The 24,391-nt window shown below is 43.9% G+C and overlaps 1 protein-coding gene across 1 annotated transcript in view; it reads left to right on the top strand.

Moving 5' to 3' along the window:
- Bphl (biphenyl hydrolase like) overlaps window positions 1-24,391 on the top strand; it is a 35,990-nt gene that overhangs the window by 9,981 nt on the left and 1,618 nt on the right. The window contains exons 4-6 of the mRNA XM_008831674.2: window positions 2,645-2,798; window positions 12,172-12,303; window positions 15,676-15,799. Of these exons, the coding sequence (XP_008829896.1) occupies window positions 2,645-2,798; window positions 12,172-12,303; window positions 15,676-15,799 (410 nt within the window). The remainder of the gene's footprint in view (window positions 1-2,644; window positions 2,799-12,171; window positions 12,304-15,675; window positions 15,800-24,391) is intronic.

Raw genomic sequence — 24,391 nt, 5'->3', positions numbered from 1 at the left:
CTAGAATTCTGGCCAATTTCATGGCCAATGTCAATACATGGTTTTTGTTTTGCTTTGCTTTGCCTTGTCTTCTGTTTTTTACTGAGACAGGTTCTCGTATAGTCTGAGCAGCCATGAAATCACAATCCTTCTGCTTCAGCCTCTTGGTGCTAGGATTACAGGTCTACATTACCACACAGAAAAATGCAGTTTCATATTGATGTAACTGGGTCCCAAACCAGAGGCCTGACTCCAGCTTAGGGGAGGAAAGGGTCTATTTGGCTTCCTGGGAAACCAAGCAGGAACCTGGAAGCAGAAACTGAAATAGAGGAATGCTGCTTCCCTTTTTCCCAAGCTCAAGTCAGCTATCTTCCTTTCTTCTATAGCCCACCTGCTCAGGGATGGCACCTCCCACAGTGGGCTGGGCATTCCTGCATCAACTAGCAATCAAGAAACTGCCTCACAGACATGGCCATACTCTGATCTGGGAAATTCTTCAGTTGAGGTTCCTTCTTCCTAGATGACTCTAGGTTTGACTAGATGACTCAAGTTGACAGCCAAAGCTAACTGTGACAACAGGCTTACATGTAGAATTCAGCAGAAATTTGACCCTAGGTAAAGAAGATACAAAATGAAGATGGAGAAGCCCAGCTTTTATTCAGCTTTTAGTTACCTTATGGGCTCAGGTGAGGAGTCAGTGCTTTTTAGCAAAATAACAATATCTAAGTACCTGGATTTTTTGTTTGACTATTTTGGTTTTTTGGGGTAGGATTTTGCTGTGTAGCCCTGGCTGGCCTCAAATTCACTGCATAGCAGGCTGGCCTCTACCACCTGTGTGCTGGTATGACAGGTGTGTAGTGTTGATGGCAGCATACTATACCTTCTATTCATCTAATTTTCTGTCTTAAATTTGTCAAGGAGAGAGTTCCTTATTGATAACTATGCAGTTGCATGCTACACTGTCCCTGTCATACATGGTTTCACCTCCACGGCCAACTGTGGTCTAGAAATAGTAAGTGGAAAATTCCAGAAATGAACAATTCATAAGATTTTTTTGTTTTAATTTTAAACTAAATTTATTTTAGCTTATAAATTAAAACATAAAAATTGTACATGCCAAGGTGTGTTTCAATACATGTCTCTACTACATAATTCAAATCAGATAAACATATCTGTCTCCTCAAACACATATCATTTCTTTTTTTTCCTCTTTGTGTATATGTGTGTATGTATGTGTGTCCATGTATGTGCAGGTGCATGTGTGTGTAGGCGGGTGCAGAAAACAATAATAGCTGTTGTTGCTCAATTGCTGACCACCTTGCTTTTTGAAACAGCGTCTCCATTTAGGCTGGGCTAGCTGGCTGGCAAGCCTCTTCCTGTCTCCACCTCCCAAGTTCTGGGATTACAAGTATGCACCACCATGCCTGGCTTTTTATGTGGGTCCTATGGGCTCAAACTCAGATCTTCATGCTTACGCCACAAGCACTACGGATGGAGCTATCTCCCCAGCCTCCAACATTTATCATTTCTTTATGGGAAAAGCTTTCAAAACACATCCTGCTGTCTTTGAAATGCAAGTTCATTAATGTTATCTGTAGTCACTCTGAGTTTTAAATCCCGTGCCATTCTGAGTGGTACAGTGAAGTCTGATACTGTCCACCCCATCCTCTCCATCCCACTCAGGATGCGAGTCATCTACACTACTGCATGTATACAGTATGGTTAGCTTTCGGTACCATCTGTGTTACAAGGCATCCATGAGGGGATACTAAGGGTTTCAAATGTATCCCCAGTAGGTTAGAGGTAGCTGTTGTATGTCACTGTATAGATTTCACTGTCATTTCCATGTCACATCTAATTGTTAACTTAATTTCAGGTTACTTTTTGTTGTAAATAGAAATACAGTCAACACTCTGCTGCTCATAGGCATTTTAATTCTCACTTTTTTGAGTGATTATGAACAGGGATGTTGTGTACATCCTGGGTCTATCTCCTAGTAAATGTGCCAACATTCCAGATGAATTCAGGAAGCAGTGTTCTAGGCTGCAGAAGATGCAAATGCTCATTTTACATATTGATATCAGATGTGTAGCGAGAGTACAGACACCCATCTGTAATCCCATCAGCAAGTATCCTGCCTCCTATTTGCTAGTTCTTTAATCTTCCCAAGCACTCTGTTTGTACTTCTAGAAAGCTCCCCCCAGATGCTGTGTCACTTTTCTCCAATAAGCACGTTTTCAGGTCCTGGTGGATTCATGAAAGGACAGATGCAGGTGCACCTGGCACTTGTCTGCAGCCAGCTCTGCCCACAGTTGCAGCAGTGGCTTCTCCAGGTGCCTTACTTCACTTTACCCAGCCAATCTTAAGCTCATCTCTCATCTACAGAATTGCTCTCAGAGCCCTGCTCAGGTGCCCACACAAGGTGCTTGCTGTATCCAAACACAGCTGATTTCTGCTGATTCTGTTCTTTGACATTTTATCCAACCAGAGGATTACTTCTTGCATACATCAAAATAATACTGTGTACTCAAGTTTTACATTTATACCAAAGCTCAGTGACGCTTGGTCCCCACGTGATGGACTCTGGAATTCTGATCACCATGACTGTTCCTTTAGCAGAGAGGTGCACTGACCCGCACTCTGCATTCTGCTGTGCTTCTCACAGGCGCTGCAGTTCAAGCAGGTCTCCCTCCTGGGCTGGAGTGATGGTGGCATAACTGCGCTCATCGCTGCTGCAAAGTACCCATCTTACATCCGCAAGATGGTGATTTGGGGAGCGAACGCCTACATCACTGAGGAAGATGTCAGGATTTACCAGGGTGAGCTGGCGACAAGGTGACGATCCTCCTCATTCCCCTCCTCTTGTTTTGATATGTATTGACAAGTCATATCTCATCCACTTCCAGTTCTTACCTCCAAGGTCGAAAGAATAATGCATTCCCAGAAAAGTCATGCAATTTAACCAGCCTGGAAATAGTTTTCTATTTCCGGAAGAGAAGCTTGTATGACTCAGGCAAAGGCTAGGGAAGAGCAGTATTTACGTCTGCTCCACAGATAGTGAGCTGAGAAAGAAGGAGGCTGTGAAGTGTTACTCATAACCTCGTTTACAATAATGTGAAAGCTGGTTGTGGTGGTCCATGCCTGTAACTCCAGCTACTTTGGAGGTTAAGGCAGGTGGATTCTGAATTTGAGCCCAGTCTAGGCAGCAAACTATGACCTTGTCTCAAAAAAAAAAAAAAATCATGAATGAATGAACAAATTGTTTAGTTACTTTTCTGTTGCTGTAATAGAAACACCATGACCAAGGGAACTTATAAAAGGAAAAGTTTATTTAGCTTATGGTTCCAAAGGGGCAAGAGTCCATCATGGTGGGGAGGCATGGCGGCAGAGGTGGCTGGTAGGAGCAGAAGCTTAAGTGCTCACATCTTCAGGCAGGCACAGGAAGCAGAGAGCAACTAGAGATCTGGCAAGGCTTAAGAACTCTGCAAGCCTGCCCTCAGTGACGTGCTTCCTCCAGCATGGCCACACCTTCTAAGACCTCCCAAACAGCAGCACCAAGTGAGGACAAGCTGCTCAAGACTTGGAGCCTATGGGGGACATTCTCATTCAAGCCACCACATGACTATAATGAGTAGGAAAGGAAGCACTGGGTTCAGAAATGAACCCTATGTTTTAGTCACAAGAATCTGTGCTCCTTTAAACTTTTCCTTGAAGTTTATAGAGACATAAGAACAGGGTCAAGTAGCCTATGGTTCAACTCCGGCCTGCCATCTGCTTTTGTAAAGCCAGGGCACCAGTGAAGAGCTAGTCCTATGAGTTATGGATGCCAAGCTGGGACCTCTATCCTCTATTCCTCATTTCTCCCAGAATTGCTGCCCTGGCCGGCACGATAGCCAGAGACTGGGCAGTGTTGGCAGTTTCTAGGCACCCAGCCATGGGATTGCTCAGCCTCTGGCAAGCTGTCCAGTTTGAGATGATCTTGGAAGGCAAGGTACTCCAGAGTTTTGGGGGTCACTGGGGAAAAAGTGAAGCTCTCTGGGCTTCCCCACCACCCTCACCTGACACCAGGACCCTCACTTTCTGACTGGAAGCTTTTTTTATGTCTCTAGAAGACCCCACATGGACCACCCCAGTCAGTTAGGTCCAGGTGGGTTCGCATTTTCTCTATGCAGATATAAGTGTCTACACTATGTCTCTGGTGGGCCTCTTCACCTGCAGAGCTTGAACCATGTATCCTCTGGCCCTGAGAGAATTTTGCAGATGCTACACAAGCTGGGTGTTTTTCAGCTGTTCTGCCATTCATGTGACTTAGTAAGCTACTCCATGGCCAGCTCCTAGTCTAGAATCTTAGTTCCTTATGGTCTTTCTGGTTTATCAAGCAATCTGAAACTTCTTTTAAAGATTTTATTTTTATTTTTCATTGTGCACATTCATGCACATGTCTGAGGCCAGAAGAAGGTGTTGGATCCCCTGGAGCTGGAGTTACAGGTGGTTATGAAATGCCCTATGTATGTGCTGGGAACCAAACTCTTGTCCTGTACAAGAGCAATACACTCTCTTAACCACCGAGCTGTTCTGCAGCACCAAGATATATGAAATTCTTTAGTGACATGATTTAGACCAATCCTAATCTGTCCTCTGCTTGTCCTCACTGCCCTCCCGCCTGCCCAGAGTCTACCTTGTGCAGACTTTATTGCCCTTTATGCACTCCTGCTGTTGAGGCCAGGATGCCTTTGGTTCTTCTGAATCCTTGACTTCTCTCACTGGACCCTTCCTCTCTGCCTCAAAGGGGAACATGATTCCTCCTCTAAAACACATTGGTAGTTTGTGTCGACTCTTTTTTTAGTTAGGCAGTCACTGATTTGTCAAGAAAGCAGCTTTTGGTTTCGTTGACTTGGTTCTGTTTTCCATCTTCAGTTCAGTTTCAGTTCTTTTAAGTTCATTCAGGTTTACTTTATACCGCAGAACATGGACTGCTTTGCTCTGAGGTCGAACTGTTTCATGACTTTTTCCATATCGCACCTCTGTCCACGTTCTTTCCACTGTTATACACGCTGAACAAGTGTAAACCAGAGCCTGAGACTCCCCTTGAGGCTCAGTCCTCTGCCCTCTGCATCTCATGGAGACTATGTTCTGTTGATACTACAAATGCCTCCCAACCTATTTCCTCCCCTTCTCTTCCCCTCGATCTCTTAATTCAGACCCTTGGCCTCTTACGGTCCTTTGTCCTCCATAGCTGAATGCCCTTCCTAAGGCAAAAATCAATTCATTCCATCTCCTACTTAAAAACCTCTAGTAACTTCAAAAAGTCCACTCAGCTGGGCTGGCCCCTGGCAGTCTGGCTTCACCCAACCTCTTCTGTTCTGTCTTCCTGTGTCTCCAGCATTGTTAAGCTGCCTTTCCTGAATGTACCTTCCCCTCCTTCTTCTGTGCCCTGGCGCCTGCTGATGTGGCAGCTTGTGTCCTCTCCCAGCCACACCCTTGTCAGCAGTCCTGTCTTCACACCCATGCCCATCTCCCAGGGTACTGCCTCTGAGAAGTCATCCCACAGCCCTTAGGCCTGGTGGCATTCTTTCCTGTAATGTTTTGCACCTGCCTGAGCAGGCTTCATCGTGAGCATTGTCAGCCTTTTACTCCTTTGCCACTGCTTTAGGGTACTCCTGCTTTAGACTTCCCCGCTCTGGGAACACAAAATAAAAGGCTTGATCCCACAACACTCCTTACTGTCCAGTGCTTTTCTATTTCCCTCTCTCTCCACTGTTGCCACTTCCTCATCCCCCAGCCTCTGCTTGCCTTCTGCTAAGGTGGCCTCTGACCTACCAGTCCAGTGGAGATAGTATCTTTCATGTAACCAAACCCCCTGGACAAAGTATTCTTTGTTCATGCTGCATCATTTGAAAACAGGCTCATGATATGTACAATGTAGATCACACCCTCTTCTTGAACTTCCTCTGGGTTGAATTTCTAGCTGCAATGTATTCTTGGCACTCAACCCTCTCTTTCTCTGGCTTTGACGCGTGGGGCAGAGTCATTAGATCTTTAGGAGCCATCTTTGCTGCTCTGATCCTCTTCTCACTTTTACTTGTGTATGCCAGTGTGTGTGTGTGCATGTGTATGTGTGTGCAGGTATGTGTATGTGAGTGTGTGGAGACCAGGAGTCAACTTTAGGTTCACTGTGGTTTTTGAGACAGGATCTCTCACTGAATCTGAAGTTAACTGATTAGCCAAGGCTGCTGGCCAGCAAGCCCCAGGCATCTGCCAGGCTCTACATCTCCAGCGCCTGGGTTGCCAGCATGTGCCACTGTGCCTCCTTTTTTATGTGGGTTCTAGCAATCAAACTCAGGTCCTCATGCTTGTGTGGCAAGCACTATACTGACTGATCTACCCCACCAGCCCCACCCACCCCTGCTTTAAAGATAGCATCTCAGTATGTTGCCCAGCCTGGCCTCAAACTCCTGGGTTCAAGCAAGCATCATGCATTTTACCATATACAGCTCTTTTCTCACTCTCTGTCCATCCATGCCTTCACCTAACATCTAAGACCCAGATATTTGACTTTTTGTTTGATTTTTCTTGTCTAGTTGCCCTGCATGGACTGCCAATTTGACATGTCTAAAAATTGAACTCATAATCTTTCCTCTTGACCCCATTCCTCTTCCTAAATTTCTTACCTTGGTAAATGATCCACACCGGAGCACAGTATACACAGTACACAGCGCCTGATTATCTCAGCTTTATTTTCTGGAGCTTCAGTCAGCTATGGTCTGAAACGGAACATTCCAGAAGTAAATAATCCTTAAGTTTTAAATTGTGAACTGGTGCAAGTTGAATGCTGAAATCTCATTCTGTCACATGGCACTGCTACATTCTGCCCAGAACACAAGCCATCCCTTTGCCCAGCGTGTCCACATTGGGTATGCTACCTGCCTGTTGGTTCTCAGTAGCTGTCACTGTTAGCAGATCCACTGTCAACCTGTGGCTGTGTCTGCATGCAGTGTGGGCTTGTATGAGTAGCGATGCTACCAGTTGTATTACGATGGGTTGTTCTGGGTGTTCGATTTTATAGTTAGTTGTTATTAATCTCTTAATAAATTGAATGTTATCATCATAGGGAAGTATAGGAGAAAACACAGTATACATAAAATTCAGCACTCTTCATGGTCTCAAGACACTGGGTCTTGACGGTTTTTCCCATGGAAAGTGGCAGCTGTTGTACCATAGCTGCTATTTACAAGCTCTTGACTGGACTGGAAGGCTCTTGAAGGCAGAGACTGTATCTCATTCAAGTTTCTATTGGCAGAAAGAGACACATAGCAGACTGCAATATTGTTTGCTGGATTATTTCTTAATTTCTGAGGAGTGAACAAGTTTTCATTATAGTGCCAATGTTCAGCACAGATTATATGCCCCCCAAAGGGAAAATAGATCTGTTTCTTTTAGGATCCAAATTAGTTCTGTTTTGACTCAACAGTTTTTATTCAATTGGTTATTTTGGGCACTTGACTATGAAACATAATTACTGATTTTTGACAGTGATTATGCTTTGGGACAAAAATGGCTTCCTCTTGAAATATATTTACTGAAGTAAACATAAATGCAAAGAACTTGTGGGTGTGTGCTACCTCCAGGCCCTGTTGGCAGCACATTTCATATATTGCTTGACTCTTTATTCTAGACTGTCAATATAATTCTTACTTTTCTGATTAGGAAACTGTAGCTCAGAGAGGCTCAGTAACTTGCTGTTTCACAGAGCAGTAAGTCCTAGGAGCCCAGACTCACACACTGGCAGTCTGACTTCCAAACCGGTGTTCTCAAGCACTGTTTTTCTGACATCTGGCTTCCCCCAGTGACGGCTGGGTGGCCCTGCTCTGAGATTTGATGCTCCTTCCTCTGGGATGCTGAAGCTTTGTCCCAGATCTGACATTCCCATAGACACCTCTCATTCTAAACATCTGCTTAGCTAAGTTAATTTACGAAAAAGACCTCTGGCTGTCCCACAGCAGACTGTATGTTTCATCAAGAAGGATTGTGCTGAATACTAGCCAACTTGATTCTCAAAAGATCTGAGCCTTCACATCATAAGAAACTTGTTTTTCCTAATTGGTTTCTGAAAGATTTTTAATATAATATTTGGTAGTTATAAGTCAGTGCTTGTGACATCCATGAACTCTGACACCCATAGGACTGCATAGAGCCCAGGATTGAAACTGCTGTACCATGGCTGTACCCTCATGCTTCCCTGCAGTGTGCCCTGCCTTCTCAGAGACCTTCCAGTCCTCATGTGCTTTTGTCCCATACACTTATATTCCCAAGCAGCATAGATTTCTCATCGAGCCATGCAAAGATGATTTCCTACTATTGTTGTCTTCCCTGACTGCTCTTTTCACTTCACTACTTTGCTAAGGGCTGCTCCTGATGCTGCTTGTGGCTGTGGTGTCTTGGTGTCGTTGCTATGTTGTATTGATGGATGCTACTGGGAAAATCCTACCATCAGATTTGCGTGCTCGTTTACTTATAGACAGCATCAGGAGATCTTCCTATCATCTTCAGTGTGGGAGTCCACAAGTGAATTGCTGACTGTCAAGTGCAAAGAAACCACAAGTGACAGGGGTCACTCTTACCTGAAAACAGGAACCAATGAGCACAAACTCAGATCTGCCTTGGCCTCCCCTTGCTGATGGTTGCCGCCCCGAGGGCAACCCTGTCCAGAGCCTCCTTCCAGCCTTGGGTCTGTTGTCAGTGTTTGCTTTCTCTCTTGTGGACTCACTCATACCCATTCACATTCATTAGTTACTTAGTTTCTATTCATCATTATGATTCCATTTAAGGCATCAGAATTTTATTTTGTGGGTCTGAGGAGAAAGCTCAGTTGGTAAAGTCCTTGCCACATAAGCATGAGGACTTTTATTCCTAGCACTCATGTAAAAAGTTGAGTGTGAGCCGGGCATGGTGGCATACACCTTTAATCCCAGCACTCGGGAGGCAGAGGCAGGCAGATCTCTGTGAGTTCAAGGCCAGCCTGTTCTACATAGTGAGTTCCAGGCAGCTGGGGTTATAGGGAGACCCTGTCTCAAAAAGACCAAAAAGAGAAAAGCTAAATGTAAGGTGCCAAGCATGGTGGCACATGCCTTTAATCCCAGTACTTGGGAGGCAGAAGCAAGTGGATCTGTGTGAGTTTGAGGACAGTCTGGACTACATAGCTAGTTCTAGGCAAGCCTGGGTTATATAGTGAGACCCTGTCTCAATGAAAGTATGGTGCTGAATTTCATAATCCTAGTGCTGGGAAAACAGAGACAGGACAATCCCTGACCAGCCAGTCTAACCTAATCTATAAGTCCCATATCCCAGTGAGAACCCCTGTCTCCAGAAATCAGGTGGACAGTCCCTGAGGAGGAGCAATGTACACGTACACACGTAAGCACATGTACACGAACAGGCAACTCCTCCACACTCACACAAAAGAATATTTTAAAAAGGATTATATTGTATGAAGGATCTAGTTATTCTCCTGCAAGATGGCCTTTCACAGTGTAGTCTGCCAAGCAGTGCAGAGTGCAAGTATTCACACGAATACAGAAGTGCTGGAGTTTGAACACAAGGCCTTATACATACATATGATTTACCACTGAACTTCCCCCTCTTGATTTTAAGCCTGTTTCAACCACACTCCTCTCTGAAGTTCCCTGTTATATGAAGCAGTTCAGCCTTTCTGGCCTCTACAGATAACTCACTCTGGCTTCCCTCTGAATATCTAAACGAATCTTCAGAGGCAGAGGTACCCTCTCCAGAAGGCAGTTGTAACTATAAACTGCATTTTCTTGCATGTGGCTATTTCCAGCACTGCAGAGCCGATCATTTGATGTCAGTGCGTGTTATTAATGCCATCTTGTCTTTCAGGTGTGTCCTTTAGCAAATGCGCTGTGCTGCAAGCTCTCCTAAACAACATTTAATATGTTCACGAGCACTATAATCTTGATCACAGTGTTTAAGGAACTAATGGAAAAGATCAAGCTAAATAAATCACATTTGCTGCTTTATTTTAAAGGTAGATTTTAGCTATTGTTTCTTTCTTACCATTTAATCATATAGTTTCGAGTTAGTAGTTACCCTGGTTCTCCAGTAGAAGAACTTACAATGAATTATTTATTTCTCAGTGTACTAGAAAAACTGTGGTATTACCATGTTATAATGCCACATTATAGTTAATGCCTGAATAAAACAGCCTGACTCCTAAATTTAGGTTTTGGGTTTTTTTTCTTTTACTTTTTTTCTTTTCTTTTCTTTTTTATTTTATGTGTGTTTGTGTATTGGTTGCATGTAGGTAAGTGCCCCTGTGTCGTGCAATACCTGTGGAGGACAGAAGAGGCTGTCAGATTCCCTGGAACTGGAGTTACAGACAGTTGTTAGCTGCCATGTGGGTGCTGGGATTTGAACCCAGGTCTTCTGCAAGAACAACCAGTGTTCTTAACCATTGAGCCATCTCTCCAGCCCCTAAATTTAGTTTTTAAGAGTGGATCCAGGGCCTAGAGAGACGGTTTAATGGTTAAGAGTGCTGGCTGCTCTTGCAGAGGACCCAGATTCTATTCCCAGCACCTATATGGTGGCTAACAACCATCCATAATTCCAGTTTCAGGGGAATCCAACACTGTCTTCTGACCACCGCAGGCATTGTACAACATGGGTGCACTTATATACGTTCAGGCAATACACTCATACACATAATAAAAGTAATAAATAAAATATTTTCTTAAAGAGTAGACCTGAACTCAGAAGACACCCATTTCCCCATGTCTCTTGGAACTATGCCCTGGAACCGTGCTGAGAGAACTGTGTCTGAGTCAGGCCTCACTCATTTTATTCAAAACCATTTCTCCAGCTTCTATTGGGGAAGTACAAGCTTGACTCCACCTTTATCTTATCAGACAATCTTGCCTTTTCATTTCTAGTTCTAGAATATCTCATGTGCATAATGTCAAGTATCCTTTCTTGCTCTTCATGTTTTCAATGAAGATGGGAGTGTGCTGCCTTTCAGAGCTTTGATATGTTAATTCTCGAGCATACCCACATTCATTCATTGTCTTTTTGGGTGGGGTAGCAGATTGAGGTTCCCAGGAAACAAGATCAAGTGCCAAGGTTAGTTAAAAGTCATTAGTTCAGCCTGAAAAAACCAGGGAGGAGGTGGGCGCTTGGCCATCTTGGGCTGGCAGGCCAGCGGCTGCAGATCTGGAAAGCTCAGCCAAGTTGTAGGGAAAAAGGCCCATGGGTGTCCATGCCTTTGTATGTAAGTAACCCCCTCCTGGACATCATGAGCTCTATAAGAAAGCCCAAATAAATATCTTTATTCCCCCCCCAAAAAGACATTAGTTCAGATTATGTCCATTTTATAAAAATCATTCCTATAAAAAACTGTTCTATAAACATAGTTGGCCATCTACATCCACACCTGTGGATTCAAGCAACCATGTTTGAAAGTATTTGAAGAATAAATTATCTATGCACTGAATGAACATGTAGAGCCTTTTTTGGTCACAATTTCTCTAAACAATATAGTATAGTACTTATAAAGCATTTAAATTTCATGAGATGTAGTAAATAATGAAGAGATGGTTTAAGTATTTGGGAGGACATGGATCAGTTCTATGCAAACTCTCTGCCATTTTATATAATAGGCTGGACCATCCACAGAGCTTGGAGTTCACAGGGGTTCCCGGTAACAGTCCCCCCGGGCACTAAGAGATGACTGCAGTGTCACTCTTATTCAGGTGACACCTTTAACAGAAAACATTCAATGCAGGTCTGATTTCATTTGCTCGCTAAAGATTTACCATGCTATATCGTGGGAGGCACAGACTAGGGTCTAATGTGTAGCAGGGCATAAAGCAAAAACCTTGCACTGGGCACACATCCCTAAGGGGAGATGGACACTCAGCCCTGAATGCAGAAAGCCCTGCAAAGGAGTGCTAAGCAGAGTAGATGGAGAAGGCAGGTCACAGAGGGTAGTTAAGGAGGCCTCCCTAAATCTGAGCAGAGACTAGAGGACATGGCTGGGAATGAGCCACTCTACTAGAGAAGCACTTCCTAGTAGGTAGGACAGTGAGCTTGAGGCCCAGAGGCAGCCTGGGCTTGGGAAACTTCAAAATAATATTTTAGCATGAGACTGAACCCATCTTTGTCCATACTTCTGTTTTCCAGGCATCCGAGATGTTTCTAAATGGAGTGAAAAGACAAGAAAGCCCCTGGAGGCGCTGTATGGCTATGACTACTTTGCCAGAACCTGTGAGAAGTGGGTGGACGGCATCAACCAATTTAAGCATCTGCCAGATGGTAGGTTGCATGGACTATTTAATGGTTCCTTTGCCAATTGCAGGGAATGCTTGAGTTTCTCCCTTGATGTCCCAGCATTCATCCATGATGAATGAACACGTTGGTTCTCCTCACACCCTGATGTGTGAACAGAGACACTGGTTGTTGCATATAGTCTGGGTCCTTGTGTAATAAATAGGTCTTAAACAAGGCAGGACTGCATGAATAAAGGTCATGTTGTTGGGACTTTAACAGCAGACTCTTCTTTTCTCTCCAGCCGGTTGTGTATGTGATGACACAAATTTGTTCTCCAGCAGTCTTTGTCTCTACTAATTCCAGAAAAGGCAATTAGAAAGAAAGCCACCACATAGTGTTTTTCCTTTTTTTTGCCTGTCTTGATGGCTCTACCAGTGGGTAGAGCTATTCATCATGTTTCTGGGACAAAGTACTACTACTACTGTGACAAAATACACTACTCATCACGTTTCTGGGACAAAATAAGAGGTTTCTGCCATGACCTTCAACCCCAGCAGAGTTAGTGTAGGGAAGAGACTGTTCAAGTTTTTTCTGTCTTCCTAACCAAGAGACATAACCTTAGCTGTGAACAGATATCTTCCTTTGTTTAGCTGAAAAAGTAACAAGGTTTCCACTAAGAATTAATATCCTTAAGAGGAATTTGAGCTGAAGTGTTTTTTATATAACTGTATGTTAGTCAGCTTTCTGTTACTATTACAAATATCCGAGATGATCAACTTAGTAAGAGAAAAGGTATATTTTGACTCACAGTACTGGCAGTTCCAATCCATGACCAGGAAGACCTGTTGCTTTTAATGTCATGTTGGGTGGTACAGCACATCCTGGCTGGAGCACTTGGCCAGGCAAAGCCATTTACCTCCTGGTCAAAAAGTGAAAGACAAAAAGGACTAGACTGGAGTTCCTTGTCTCCTCCAAAAGACTGCCTCAGTGACATGCAGACCTCCCACTAAGCCCCACTTCTTAAAGGTTGCACAATCCCCACAGCACCACTCAGGTGCCTCCAACACTTGAGCCTCTGGGGGACGATTACAAGCCAAGCTCTAGCAAGTTCTTTAGAATCTATTTTCCATTTCCCTTTTTCTTCTTTCCGTTTTTCTTTCTTTCTTTGTGGGGCAGAGGGAATTACTGTAATAGAGTAGCTAAGATTTCATTTAGAGACATTCATTTACAAAATACTTGTATCTAAAGGGCCAATTTAATCTGTTAGATAATCATCTCCCACAGGAATCATGTGCATGTCAAAGCTTTTGGAGTGAAAGGAACTTTTGGAACTGTTACATGTGTGGTTTAAGTTCAAAAGAGTAAATATAAGCCTTCTAATGATCCTGTTGAAATGCAGTATCCACCCACAGTAACAGGTCCTGAAAATGTATTTCCCTGTGCCTTAAAACAAAGCATTGCATTAAACAAAATGAGACAGTTCTCCAGTAATACATTGTGAAATGAAATGGAGTTGAATCAGCAGTTCAGAATCATGTGCTGATGTAGAGGAGCCAGTGTGAAAGTCATCTCACAGCAGGACTTGATAATCACCTCCCTCTGTACTTACTGATCTGACAGGAGACTTTTTCACAACCAAAAAATGTTTCCAGACCCATGGTCCAGCATGGGTTAGTTGCACAGCTGTAGAGTCAGCCGTGCTTGGGTTTGAGTTCTGGCTATGCCTCTTGACTTGCTGTCAGGGTAGATTTGGGCAGTGACTGGGCTTCTTGAAAATGTATTACTACTTCCCTTACAAAGTTGTTGTGAGATTGAGATAATACACGTTCAGCTCTGGTTTAGTACCACAGACAGTTAATCATGAATGAGTGCTTTTAATATTATTTATAAAAAGCACCCAATCTACAAATGTTTGTAAGAAGTGAATGAGTAAAGATGTGTAATTTAAGTCCTGCCACAGCAGGTGCTCATGGTGCTAGCTTTGACCAGCCACTTGATTATACAGCTGACAAGTGTGTGCCTAGTGACAGGAGAGGGGAGCTTCAGAGACCCCCAGCAGTACTTCTTCAGGCACCTGACCACCTGTCTTTTGATGGAGAGCAACCCCTAGCTGAAGAGGAGGGCAGAGGCTGGTGCCTGGTATGCAGTGTGAACTGGCTCCCAGCCAACTCAGTGCTACAGCGCCTTCCTTTTAATGTAGGTAGAAGTGGGAGGAGCCAGCTGCATGGCTACCCAGAACCTTCGATATGACTGTCTACATGTGTAGCCTCATAACAACCACAGAGGACTGTGATTGTTCCTGCTTGAGACTGAAGCTCCAGCTGGAAGGAGCCACCGAGATCTTAGAGGCAGGAGCTGGTGCCAGCCACCGAGCTGTCCCATCTCCTTGCCTCAGAAGTTCTCTGAGCCAGGACAGATCCTTGCTAACTCAGAGATGTGATAGTCAGGAGTGTCTCTAAGGTACGAGCGATAAAGAGCAGCTTACGTCCCTGATACAGACTAACTTCAGAACTGGCTGGGCCCTTCTGCCATTTGTGTGTCACGTTCTCAAGGGAAAGGGTTTCCAATTGCCAGGAGTCTTCCACATAGTTGATAGGTCTTCCCTTTGTAATATAAGAATTGTAAGTTTTTCTTTGTCTAATTTTCCCACCATTTACATGAGTAATGAATTTGAGTCAGGAAAAGTTGTTTATTTACCAGTAGAGTTTCAAAATAGACAAACAAGCCAGGTGTGGTGGCATATGTCTTTAATCCAGCACTCAGGAAGCAGAGGCAAGTGGATCTCTGTGAGTTAAAGGCCAGCTGGAGCTACAGGGAGACCCTGTCTCAAAAAGACAAAAAAAAAAAAAAAAAAAAAAAAAAAAAGAAAAGAAAACCAGACAAACAACACAGACATAGGCGAGGCGACCCTAAGAATAGAAGAAACCCCAGATCAAACTGGCTTCCACAGACAGGGAAGCAGAGATGCAAAGAGGGCCATGTGTGTTAGCCTTCTGACATCATTTGACAACATGTAAGGTAATAGACAAGGCTTGCCTTGGCATTGAGCAGTGCATGAGCAAGTGACTGCATTGTTTTGCAGCTCTGGTGAAGCAGCACCTTAAGGTAGGAGCATGTGGTGGAGCAAAGCTGCTTCCATCATAAGTCAGAAAGCAGAGGGGAGGAGAGGGCAGGCTGGGGCTATACAGTCCCTTCAGATGCATGCTTCCAATGACTAAGGATGTCTCATAAGGCCCCATTCCCTGAGGCTTCTACAACTTTCTAATGGCCCTCTCTGGAGACCAAACTTTTGAACATGTGGGCCTTTGGGAAGCACTGAAGTCCAGAGTATAGCAGCATGTCTCCACATGTTCTCTTTTCTCTTTCCCTGCAGAATGGCTGTGCTAAGGTCGAGTCCCTGTGCTTTTTGTCTCTCAGGTAACATCTGTCAGCACCTGCTGCCTCTGGTCCGGTGCCCCACCCTTATTGTGCATGGGGAGAAGGATCCTCTGGTCCCACGTTTTCACGCTGACTTCATTCATAAGCATGTGAAAGGATCACGGTGAGTCTAGTCACAGCCCCTGAGCTCCCCCAAATCTCAAAGCCTCCAAGGAAATCAGAGAAGTCATAGGAAGGAAAAGAAGGGGAGAAGTGTTGGGGATCTTGGGGTACATGTCTCATGTCTGGTCAGTTACTACTGTTATGTTTAGCGTATCACAGGGACATGGAGGACAGAAGCCCTACACTGTGGGACATCAATGGTGGAGGGACAGGGTTCTTCTGTTAAATATCTCTCAGCCTTGTGAAGAGCCAGTATGTTAATGAGCAGCAAGTTCTGTAACAGAGTGTCCATTTAGCTTCGTAGCAATCACGAAACAAATCCATAACATTTGGGATTTTTAGTTTATTAAAAAATAAACTCATAAAAGCAAGAAAATGAATTGTCCTCTGCTAGCCACCTCTTAAATGCTGTTTTTGTTGTATTTTTTTTTTTCCTTTGAGACAGGGTCTCACTATGTAGCCTTGGCTGAGCTAGAACTTGCTATGTAGGCCAGGCTGACCTTGATCTCACAGAGATCCTCCTGCCTCTGCCTCCTGAGTGCGGGATTAAAGGTGTGTACTACCATGCTCTGCTAGAGTATATTCTATATTCAACTCTGAAACTTTTTTCTTCACTAAAATTATATTGTGAACTTTATAAATTATTTCAACTTTAATATATACATAGTACCTTCTTGTGCCTGACCCTGACACCTGTAGAGGGCCAACACTGCTCCACATGCTAAGTGCTTAGTCCAGGTCCCTGTTCTCAAAGGCCCTGCAGTCCAGCAGGGAAAGCTGGCTCCAGATGGCTCCACTGCCTGTGAGTCAGTCTCTGCATGTTAAATATAGTTTAACATGGGCTATATTTACAGGATTTAAATGGGCTTCTTTGGGGATTTAAAAAGGTTTATTTTATGTATATAATTGTTTCGCCTGCCTGTATATGTGTATACCATAAGCATGCCTGGTTCCCCCAGAGGCCAGAAGAGGGCAACTGGAGTTACAGGTGTTTCTTAGCTGCCATGTGTGGTATTGGGATCTGAACCTGAGTCCTCTGCAAAAGCTACAGGCATTCTTAACTGCTAAGCTGTCTCTCCAGCCTCTTCTCTGGGAATTTTTAAATAAATTATTGTGCTTAATCCACAGCACAATACAATTGCCTTATAATTCCTAAATGTGTACACACACACACACACACACACACACACACACACACACACAGCATTCTTTAAATTAAAAGGCCTCTCTTCATTCCACATAGGTCTCCTATATCAGTAGTTTAACCACAAATTAGAAACAAAAAAAACAAGAAAACCCTCAAGAACATGAATATGTCTGATAAGTAACCCCTTTGGGAAAAATGCAGAGTAAGTGAAGGATAAACAAAGTTAGATTAGGGTTACCATGGGGTTAGCATAAAGATTTTTAGAAAAGTGTATGCGTTCATAGGAAATAAGACATCTTGGGGGCTAGATAGCTGGCTTGGTGGTTAAAAGCACTGACAGCTCTCACAGAAGACCCAAGTTCGAATCCCAGCACCCACATGATGGCTAACAACTGTCAGTAACTCCAGTCCCAGGGGTCCCATGCCCTCTTCTGCCTTCCATGGGCACTACATGACACAGGTGCACTTACATACTGTAGGCATAATACTCATACACATAAAATAAAAATAAGTTTAAGGGGCTGGAGAGATGGCTCCGCGGTTAAGATCACTGACTGCTCTTGCAGAGGATCCAGGTTCGATTCCCAGCACCCACATGGCGGCTATGCATTGCACAACACGGGTGCACATACATACAAGTACACTCATACATATAAAATAAAAAATAATAATAAAATATTTTTAAAAATAAAAATAAATTTTAAAAAATTTTAAAGAAATAAGACATTTCCAGACTTGACTTTTATAAAATATTAAGTCATGGTAGTGACACAAAATTTTTGTAATAATTCTCCCAAAAGTTTTCTATGTTCCTCAGTCTCTGTGTTTTATTTTAATTTTATAACTGTAGAGCATACAATGTGATATTTTTATATAGCATTTTATATTTTTAAGATATTTTCTAAAAATAATCGAATTATATGTCACTACAAACGAAAGAAAAGTGCATCCATCTTATGGATGAGAATTCAAGTCTGGTTGATGTTAAGGAATATTTCACATTGGATAGCTAGTAAATGACTAATCCTGGATTTTTCTCCCTCCTAAAATGGAGCTTTTCTACCATAGCTACCTCTCATAAATGTAAATGTGCCCTTCGGGTGATGCTGAGATGGTCATTCTAGGCAGCCTGGGTCATTGTCTTCCACCTCAGAAATGATGGGGTTTTGCACACTGGACCTTATGGAAAATGCAGACTTCCCTTAAAGAGTCAAGCTAATAAAAGTCAGTCTGTAGCAAAGTTTGGCCTAGGAATCCTGCTCCAAACCCATCTCCTAGCAACAGAATACATCAATATTAGAGAAAAATATGCCCTTGTGCATTTGAGGGAAGATCATTTTCTTACAGCAGTGTTCTTTGGAACTGTCAGATTGAAGGTAAAGTGTTACAGCAATTGTCAGAAGCTAGTCTGTGTTTTCCACTCCCTCTGCTAAAAGAGTCCTTTATTTAATTTTTTCACAGTCTTTTTTATTTTTATTTATTATTTTTATTTTGTGTTTATGAGTGTATTGCCTGCATGTGTATATAAGTGCACCTGTGTCACGCAATGCCTGTGGAGGTCAGAAGTGGGTGTGAGATCCCCCAGAACTGGAGTTATAGATGGTTGTTAGCTGCCATGTGGGTGCTGGGATTGAACCTGGGTCCTCTGCAAGAGCAGCCAATGCTTTTAACCACTGAGCCACTCTCCAGCCCCTAAAAGAGCCCTTTAGGTTGGGCATAAGTCTACTAAGAATATGACTGCCTTCTTTGGGAGCCACAAAAGGGATTCCTAGAGCTTCAGATTCTGCTGTGAGTCTGCACCAGACCTTCAGACAGCAGGGCAGTAGCTCAGTGTAGCTTCTAATGCCCCTTGTCAGATGTGCTTTTAAGGATTTTAAAGGCTTGTATCTCCCTTCCCGTACTTTTACCCAGAAGCACTTACTGAATATGAATCAAACAGTGCCCCCTTTACCTCCCTGGAGAGAGACCAGCTTCCAGCTTTTTTAACCTGTCTCCTTCCCTTCTCTTTTCTCTCTTTGTAGGAGAGAAATCATAGACTGTCTTAGAAGGAAAGAGGCCTTACAAATCATTCAAGTTCAGTGAATTTTTTTTTTTTTTTTTTTTGGCTTTTAGAGACAGGGTCTCCTTGTAGCCCCAGCTGTCCTGGAACTCACTGTGTAGACCAGGATGGCCTCAAACTCACAAAGATCCGCCTGCCTCTGCCTCCCAAGTGCTGGGATTAAAGGCGTGTGCCACCAAGTTCAGTGATTTTTAAAGTTTATTTTTAGGCAGCTGAATTTCTCCCACAGAAACTCTTGTATAAAACACATGAGAGCTGTTTGAACTGCAACAGCGGGGTAAACAGAGCCTGTCCTTTGGGGCCTCCTGCCCTCACCCCAGCCTCTGGGCCCCTGCATGTCTAGACCTCTATCCTAGACTGAGAATTGCTGACAAGCTCCTCGCCTGCCTTGTCTGCCAGCGTCTACATGGATACTTCCCATTCATTACAAAGCATGGCGTCACCATGAGGCCAGTTCAACTGCTGTCAGAGAATTTTTGTCAAGTAGGAGTTGGTACCCACCACACTCGAGCTGGTGTTGAGACCCTGGGAGTCAACAGGGCTGGACTAACTCAAGAAGATAGAACTGTACAGCTAGGTCAAGCCACTGTGCGTTCAGGCTGTGTATCAGCTAGGCTGCCACAGCAAAATTACAGAGGTCCTGCCATTGCCCTGCTGCCACTGAAGACTTTTTTAACTTTGTAGTGATGTCAGAGCATTCCCATGCAACCATCTGCTTTTTTGTTTTCAAAATTATATCAGGGTCCCAGCATGTTACTACAAATCATGCTTCCCATTAGATGGCTTTGCCCAACTGTAGGCTAATGTAAGTTTCTGAGCACATTTAAGGTAGGTAAGACTAAGTTGTTACTCAGTAGGATAGATATGTTAAGTGCATTTATTTACAATATTTTAATCTTGTTCCATATTGTTGGGTATTGAATTTCAGGCCTTAGACATGCTAAATATGAATCTACCGCTGAGCTACACTTTGAGCCTCAATATTTTCAACTTGTGATGACTTTATGAAGACATAACCACATTATAACTCAGATGTCTGTTTGCCCACAGTACTGGACTCCAAGATCAAGGTGTTGGCAAAGCAGGCTTTTTCTCAGTCCTTCCTCCCTGGCTTATAGATGCCCTTCTTGTGTCTTCTTTGATCCTGTGTCCCAGTCATAATGGATTAGGGTCCACCCAAATGACCTCATTTTGAACTAAGTCATCTCTTTGAAGACTCTGGGATTTCAACATAATAATTGAGGAGGACAGTTCATTCCATGACATTAGTTTATTTACTTATTTATTTATTTATTTATTTATTTATTTAATATGTATGACTGTTTTGCCTGCATATACGTTAAGTACCCCACTTTCGGTTCGTGCAATCCCCTGGAACTGAAGTTAGGGACGGTGCTAGAGCCAAACCTGAGACTTCTGCAAGAGTAGCCAGTGCTCTTAAACCACTGAATCATCTCTCCAGCCCCCATGACACTCTTTTTTTGAGGAGGCGATCAGATCTTGGGAATTAGCAAAGATCAGAATCTGGGTTTCAGTCCCATCAGCTGCAGCCCTCCATGTCTCCACCCCAGTGCACTCATCTTTCAGGCTCAGCCTTCTCCCCCTCCGGAAAGCTTCCTTACCCCAAGGTCACATAGCTCCTTCTTCATACCTTTTTTAACAACTGTCAGCATATGATTTCATCCTATTGAATGCTTTACCTCTCTCAGGATTTAACCTAGCACATTTTAAAAGCTCAGTGCATGTTGGGAGAGCAGGAGTAGGAAGCACATAGAAGGCAGAGTCTGTGGTGGCCAGGCTGCATGGTCAGGCAGGCCAGAGAGCCAGGCAGGCAGGAAAGAACAGGGCTAAAGTCCATGTGTGCAGAGTGACACCTCAGATTTGTGTCAGCCATGAAGAGAGATGGAAAGGGAAGTCTTGTCTGGAAATGAAAGGATGCTGGGTGACATAACAGTGGGATTAAGAGCACTGGAGGATCACCTGACTGTGTGCCCTTGAACACTACTCATGACATCTAACCTGTTTCCTGGTGTGATAGTGTCTCAACCTGACCTTCAATAGATCCAACCAGGCCCATGCACATTAGAGAGGGCAATTACTTTACTCAGCCTATGGATTCAAATGTTAATGTCATCCTGAAACATACTTGGCACAGCCAGAATAAGGTCTGATCAAATACCCTGAGGCCCAGTCAAATTATATGTAAAATTAACCTTCACTGTATGAAAGGGATGGCAGGCACATGATCCTTTCCACAGAGGTCTTGACTTTGGGGTGGCTTTCCTGGAGAGTGTCCTAGCAGGTGTGATACTGAGGGGCAGGAATGGCTGTCCAGGTAGATGGTGGGCTAGCTGCTGTTCTTATGTCTGAGTCATTGAGGGAAGGGAAGACCTCTTTTTTCTTTTAACTTTTTTTAAATTGAGCTTTTTAAATTTCATACATTCCCCACTCAAATCCAGACCCCCTCCCCCATCCATGCCTTCCCCTGTCCCCCCACTGTACCCTATTGCACTCTGCCATACATGCTGCGTCCTATTCATTCAGGTGTTTGTGCCCAAATGTTCTTCAGTGTTAATGTGTCCACTGGAGTCTAGTCAGCCCATCCAGTGGTTGTATGTGAGTCATACTGTCCCTCATCCAGCAGCAGTCAGTCTCAAATAGTTCTCAATCTAGTGCTGGCCCACCACCTATTTCTCACCTCCCCTTTGGGACCTTGTTTAATTGAGCTGACATGGGTCCCATGCTTGAAGCCACCACTGCCACAGGGAAGGCCTCTTTCTATAGCTTCCTTGACTCTCCCAAGTCTGGCCACCAGTGGTAAGATGCCCCAGCCTACTGGAGTGACCTAGGTAAAAAACCGGTGCACACTGGTGACTGAGGTCCTTCCTCAGTGGTGTAGAGAAGCAAGGCCAGGTTCCTGGAGGAGGTAGAAGCTTGTGGAAGGGCACTTGCTGCAGCATGTGTTACTACATAGCATCTTGCTGGAGCTCCCTCTTCTCAGGCCCAGGTGACTTCTCCCACAGATGGGAGTAGGGAGGGGAAAGTGGTCAGAGCTAGACTTCCATGTGGTCTGAGGATTAACTCCAACCAGAAGTAGCCAGTGCTCACAGGGCTGAGGCCTTTGTAATTCAAAGAGTGGAGTCTGACCCTTTCTGGGCACATCTTAAACACATTTTGCAGAACCTTTCTGAGGGAAGAATCTTTGCAGCTGGAGGTTTTATGTCAACCAACACATGTAAATAAATTGTGCTCCCCTGAGTTTGGGCATTTCTTTAATATATTGTTGTCAGAACCTTCATATTGATGTTTACAAAGTATAATGCATAGTAAAACAATAGCAGACAATAACTAAGTGACTGCACTAAGTGCATATGCCTTATTTCATTTGGTTCTCATGGTAATCCCAAGGATACTATTACTGTCCCCATTTTCCAGGTGAGGAATGGTGGGTCAGAGAGAGGCTCTAACCTGCCAGTACAGAGTCCAGGCTGCTAAAACCAGATGTGTCCTGACCTCATACAGCCCGTAAATCTTACCCACTGATAGCCCCTGCAGTTTATATCCAGTTCCCATGAAAAGAAAGTACTCAGTGCAGTTGGTAGGCCCTAGCCATATTTCTGGTGTTGGGAGCAGGTTTGGGAAGGCTTTTTCTTCCACATACTGAAGTAAATTATCTATCCCACAAACCCGGCTGAAGAGCTCCACTGGAGGAAAAAAGGAAAAAAAAAAAAAAAAGGCATGTAGCAATTGAATTTCTTTTCCATGCTCCAGACGTGCTTAGATTTAAGAAAAGAGACTTCACCAGGAGATGTCCACCCTCCACCCCCAGATGCCTAGCTGGTAATGCCTGGGGCGGTACTCCTGCCAGCTCACACGGCTTCCCTTTTTGTTAGGGCTTTCTAGAAGGAGCATAATGAACAGAGAAAAGGTTTTATTTCTGAACAAAAAGGCCATTGTGGGCAGCCAGGTTTGCACGGCTTTGGAGGACTGCTATGTGAAGGGTAAGGACAAGATCTCCCTGTAGCCATGCTGCTATCCACTTTCATGATGGACGAGGACCCCCCACAGTGAACAAGCAGCCCCCTTGATTTCCAATGAAAGCAGAAGAGCTCACACTCTTCCAGACTGTTTTATAGGTTCATAAACTATTGTGAGTTTTGTCACATTCGTGCAGAGTGAAGACATGCTACACACGTTCCTTAGGGCCTTGTAGCTATCTATAGCTCTCGCAGTTTAATTTGAAAGCCGAAAATAGCAAGACCGAAGCCAGATGGGCAGCATGATGAGATCAGCATCTTATCAACTTGACCTAGAGGGCCTAGGTCCAGCAGAGCTGAGATGACCACTGGGCTTACCCCAATACAGTAGCTTCTCTCCCAAAGATCTAATGTCCAGTCTCTTTCTAAAGATGTCACATGCTACAGGAATCTTCCTTGGCTAATAGCAACTTGTACAAACCCTGTGGGGCCCCTTCACTGCCAGCTTAGCCATGTATTTACTGGTAAGCTTTCCTACTAATTTTCCTGGGGATATGATTGTTTGAAAGCCACTGGGTGAGGCATATGCATCCCTTTATTGTCTGGGTGAGAATTGGGTCATGCACAGAGCTTCCACATGCCAGTGTTTATGCCTGGCTGTTGTGATCCTGTTCCCAAGAAGATGCATAATAAGCTTCACATAGAGGGAGGGGAGGAGTTGCACTAAAAATCTGAAAAGGTGTCAAGGACAATTTTCTTCATACTTTCATCCTTCTGTCCATCCATCTAGCCACCTACCTGTTCACCCGTGTGGATATCCATTCATCCACCTATGCACCCATCTGGCATCTAGAGCAGAGTAGGTCTCCCATATTTTTAATGTAAAGGATTTTATTTTTCTTTTCCCAAGATCCAGACATGTGGTAGAAAGACTGCAGGCTTTACTGAATGGCAGAAGAGAAGGGATCCACAGCTGCTGCTCCCTTCCCATCCTTACGGGAACAGGCAAATTGTAGAAACAGGGCAGAGAAAGTGGCAGCTGAATTGGGCATCTCTAGGTATATTTTGGGATGGCCAAGTCATTTTCTTGGCCTTAAAACCTAGCTTAACTAGGATAAGTGGGTATCATTTAGCTTAGACATACTCTTCTTGTTACCTCAGTGTCCTGGGCAGCTGGGCCTTTTTGTGCCCTAAAAATCACACTGCTGAGTATCCCTGCAGCCCCATGTCTGTGTAGGCAGCTGGATTCTGTCTCTGGGGTTGGTGTATTTCATCTCTTCTGAGAAGCATAAGTTGAACTTAAAATGTTCTGGTTATTATCAATACCATTGTTAACCTTCCAGTGGCCTTATAAGATACCAACAATATCTCTTCCTTTCCATTTGATTATCTAGCCACCCCACCCCTGCC

This window comes from Nannospalax galili, unplaced genomic scaffold, assembly GCF_000622305.1.
Source record: "Nannospalax galili isolate Female #2095 unplaced genomic scaffold, S.galili_v1.0 scaffold72, whole genome shotgun sequence".
In the NCBI taxonomy this organism is placed as follows: domain Eukaryota; kingdom Metazoa; phylum Chordata; class Mammalia; order Rodentia; family Spalacidae; genus Nannospalax; species Nannospalax galili.
Note: the sequence above shows the minus strand (reverse complement) of the source record. Positions and strands in the feature narration are given on the sequence as shown.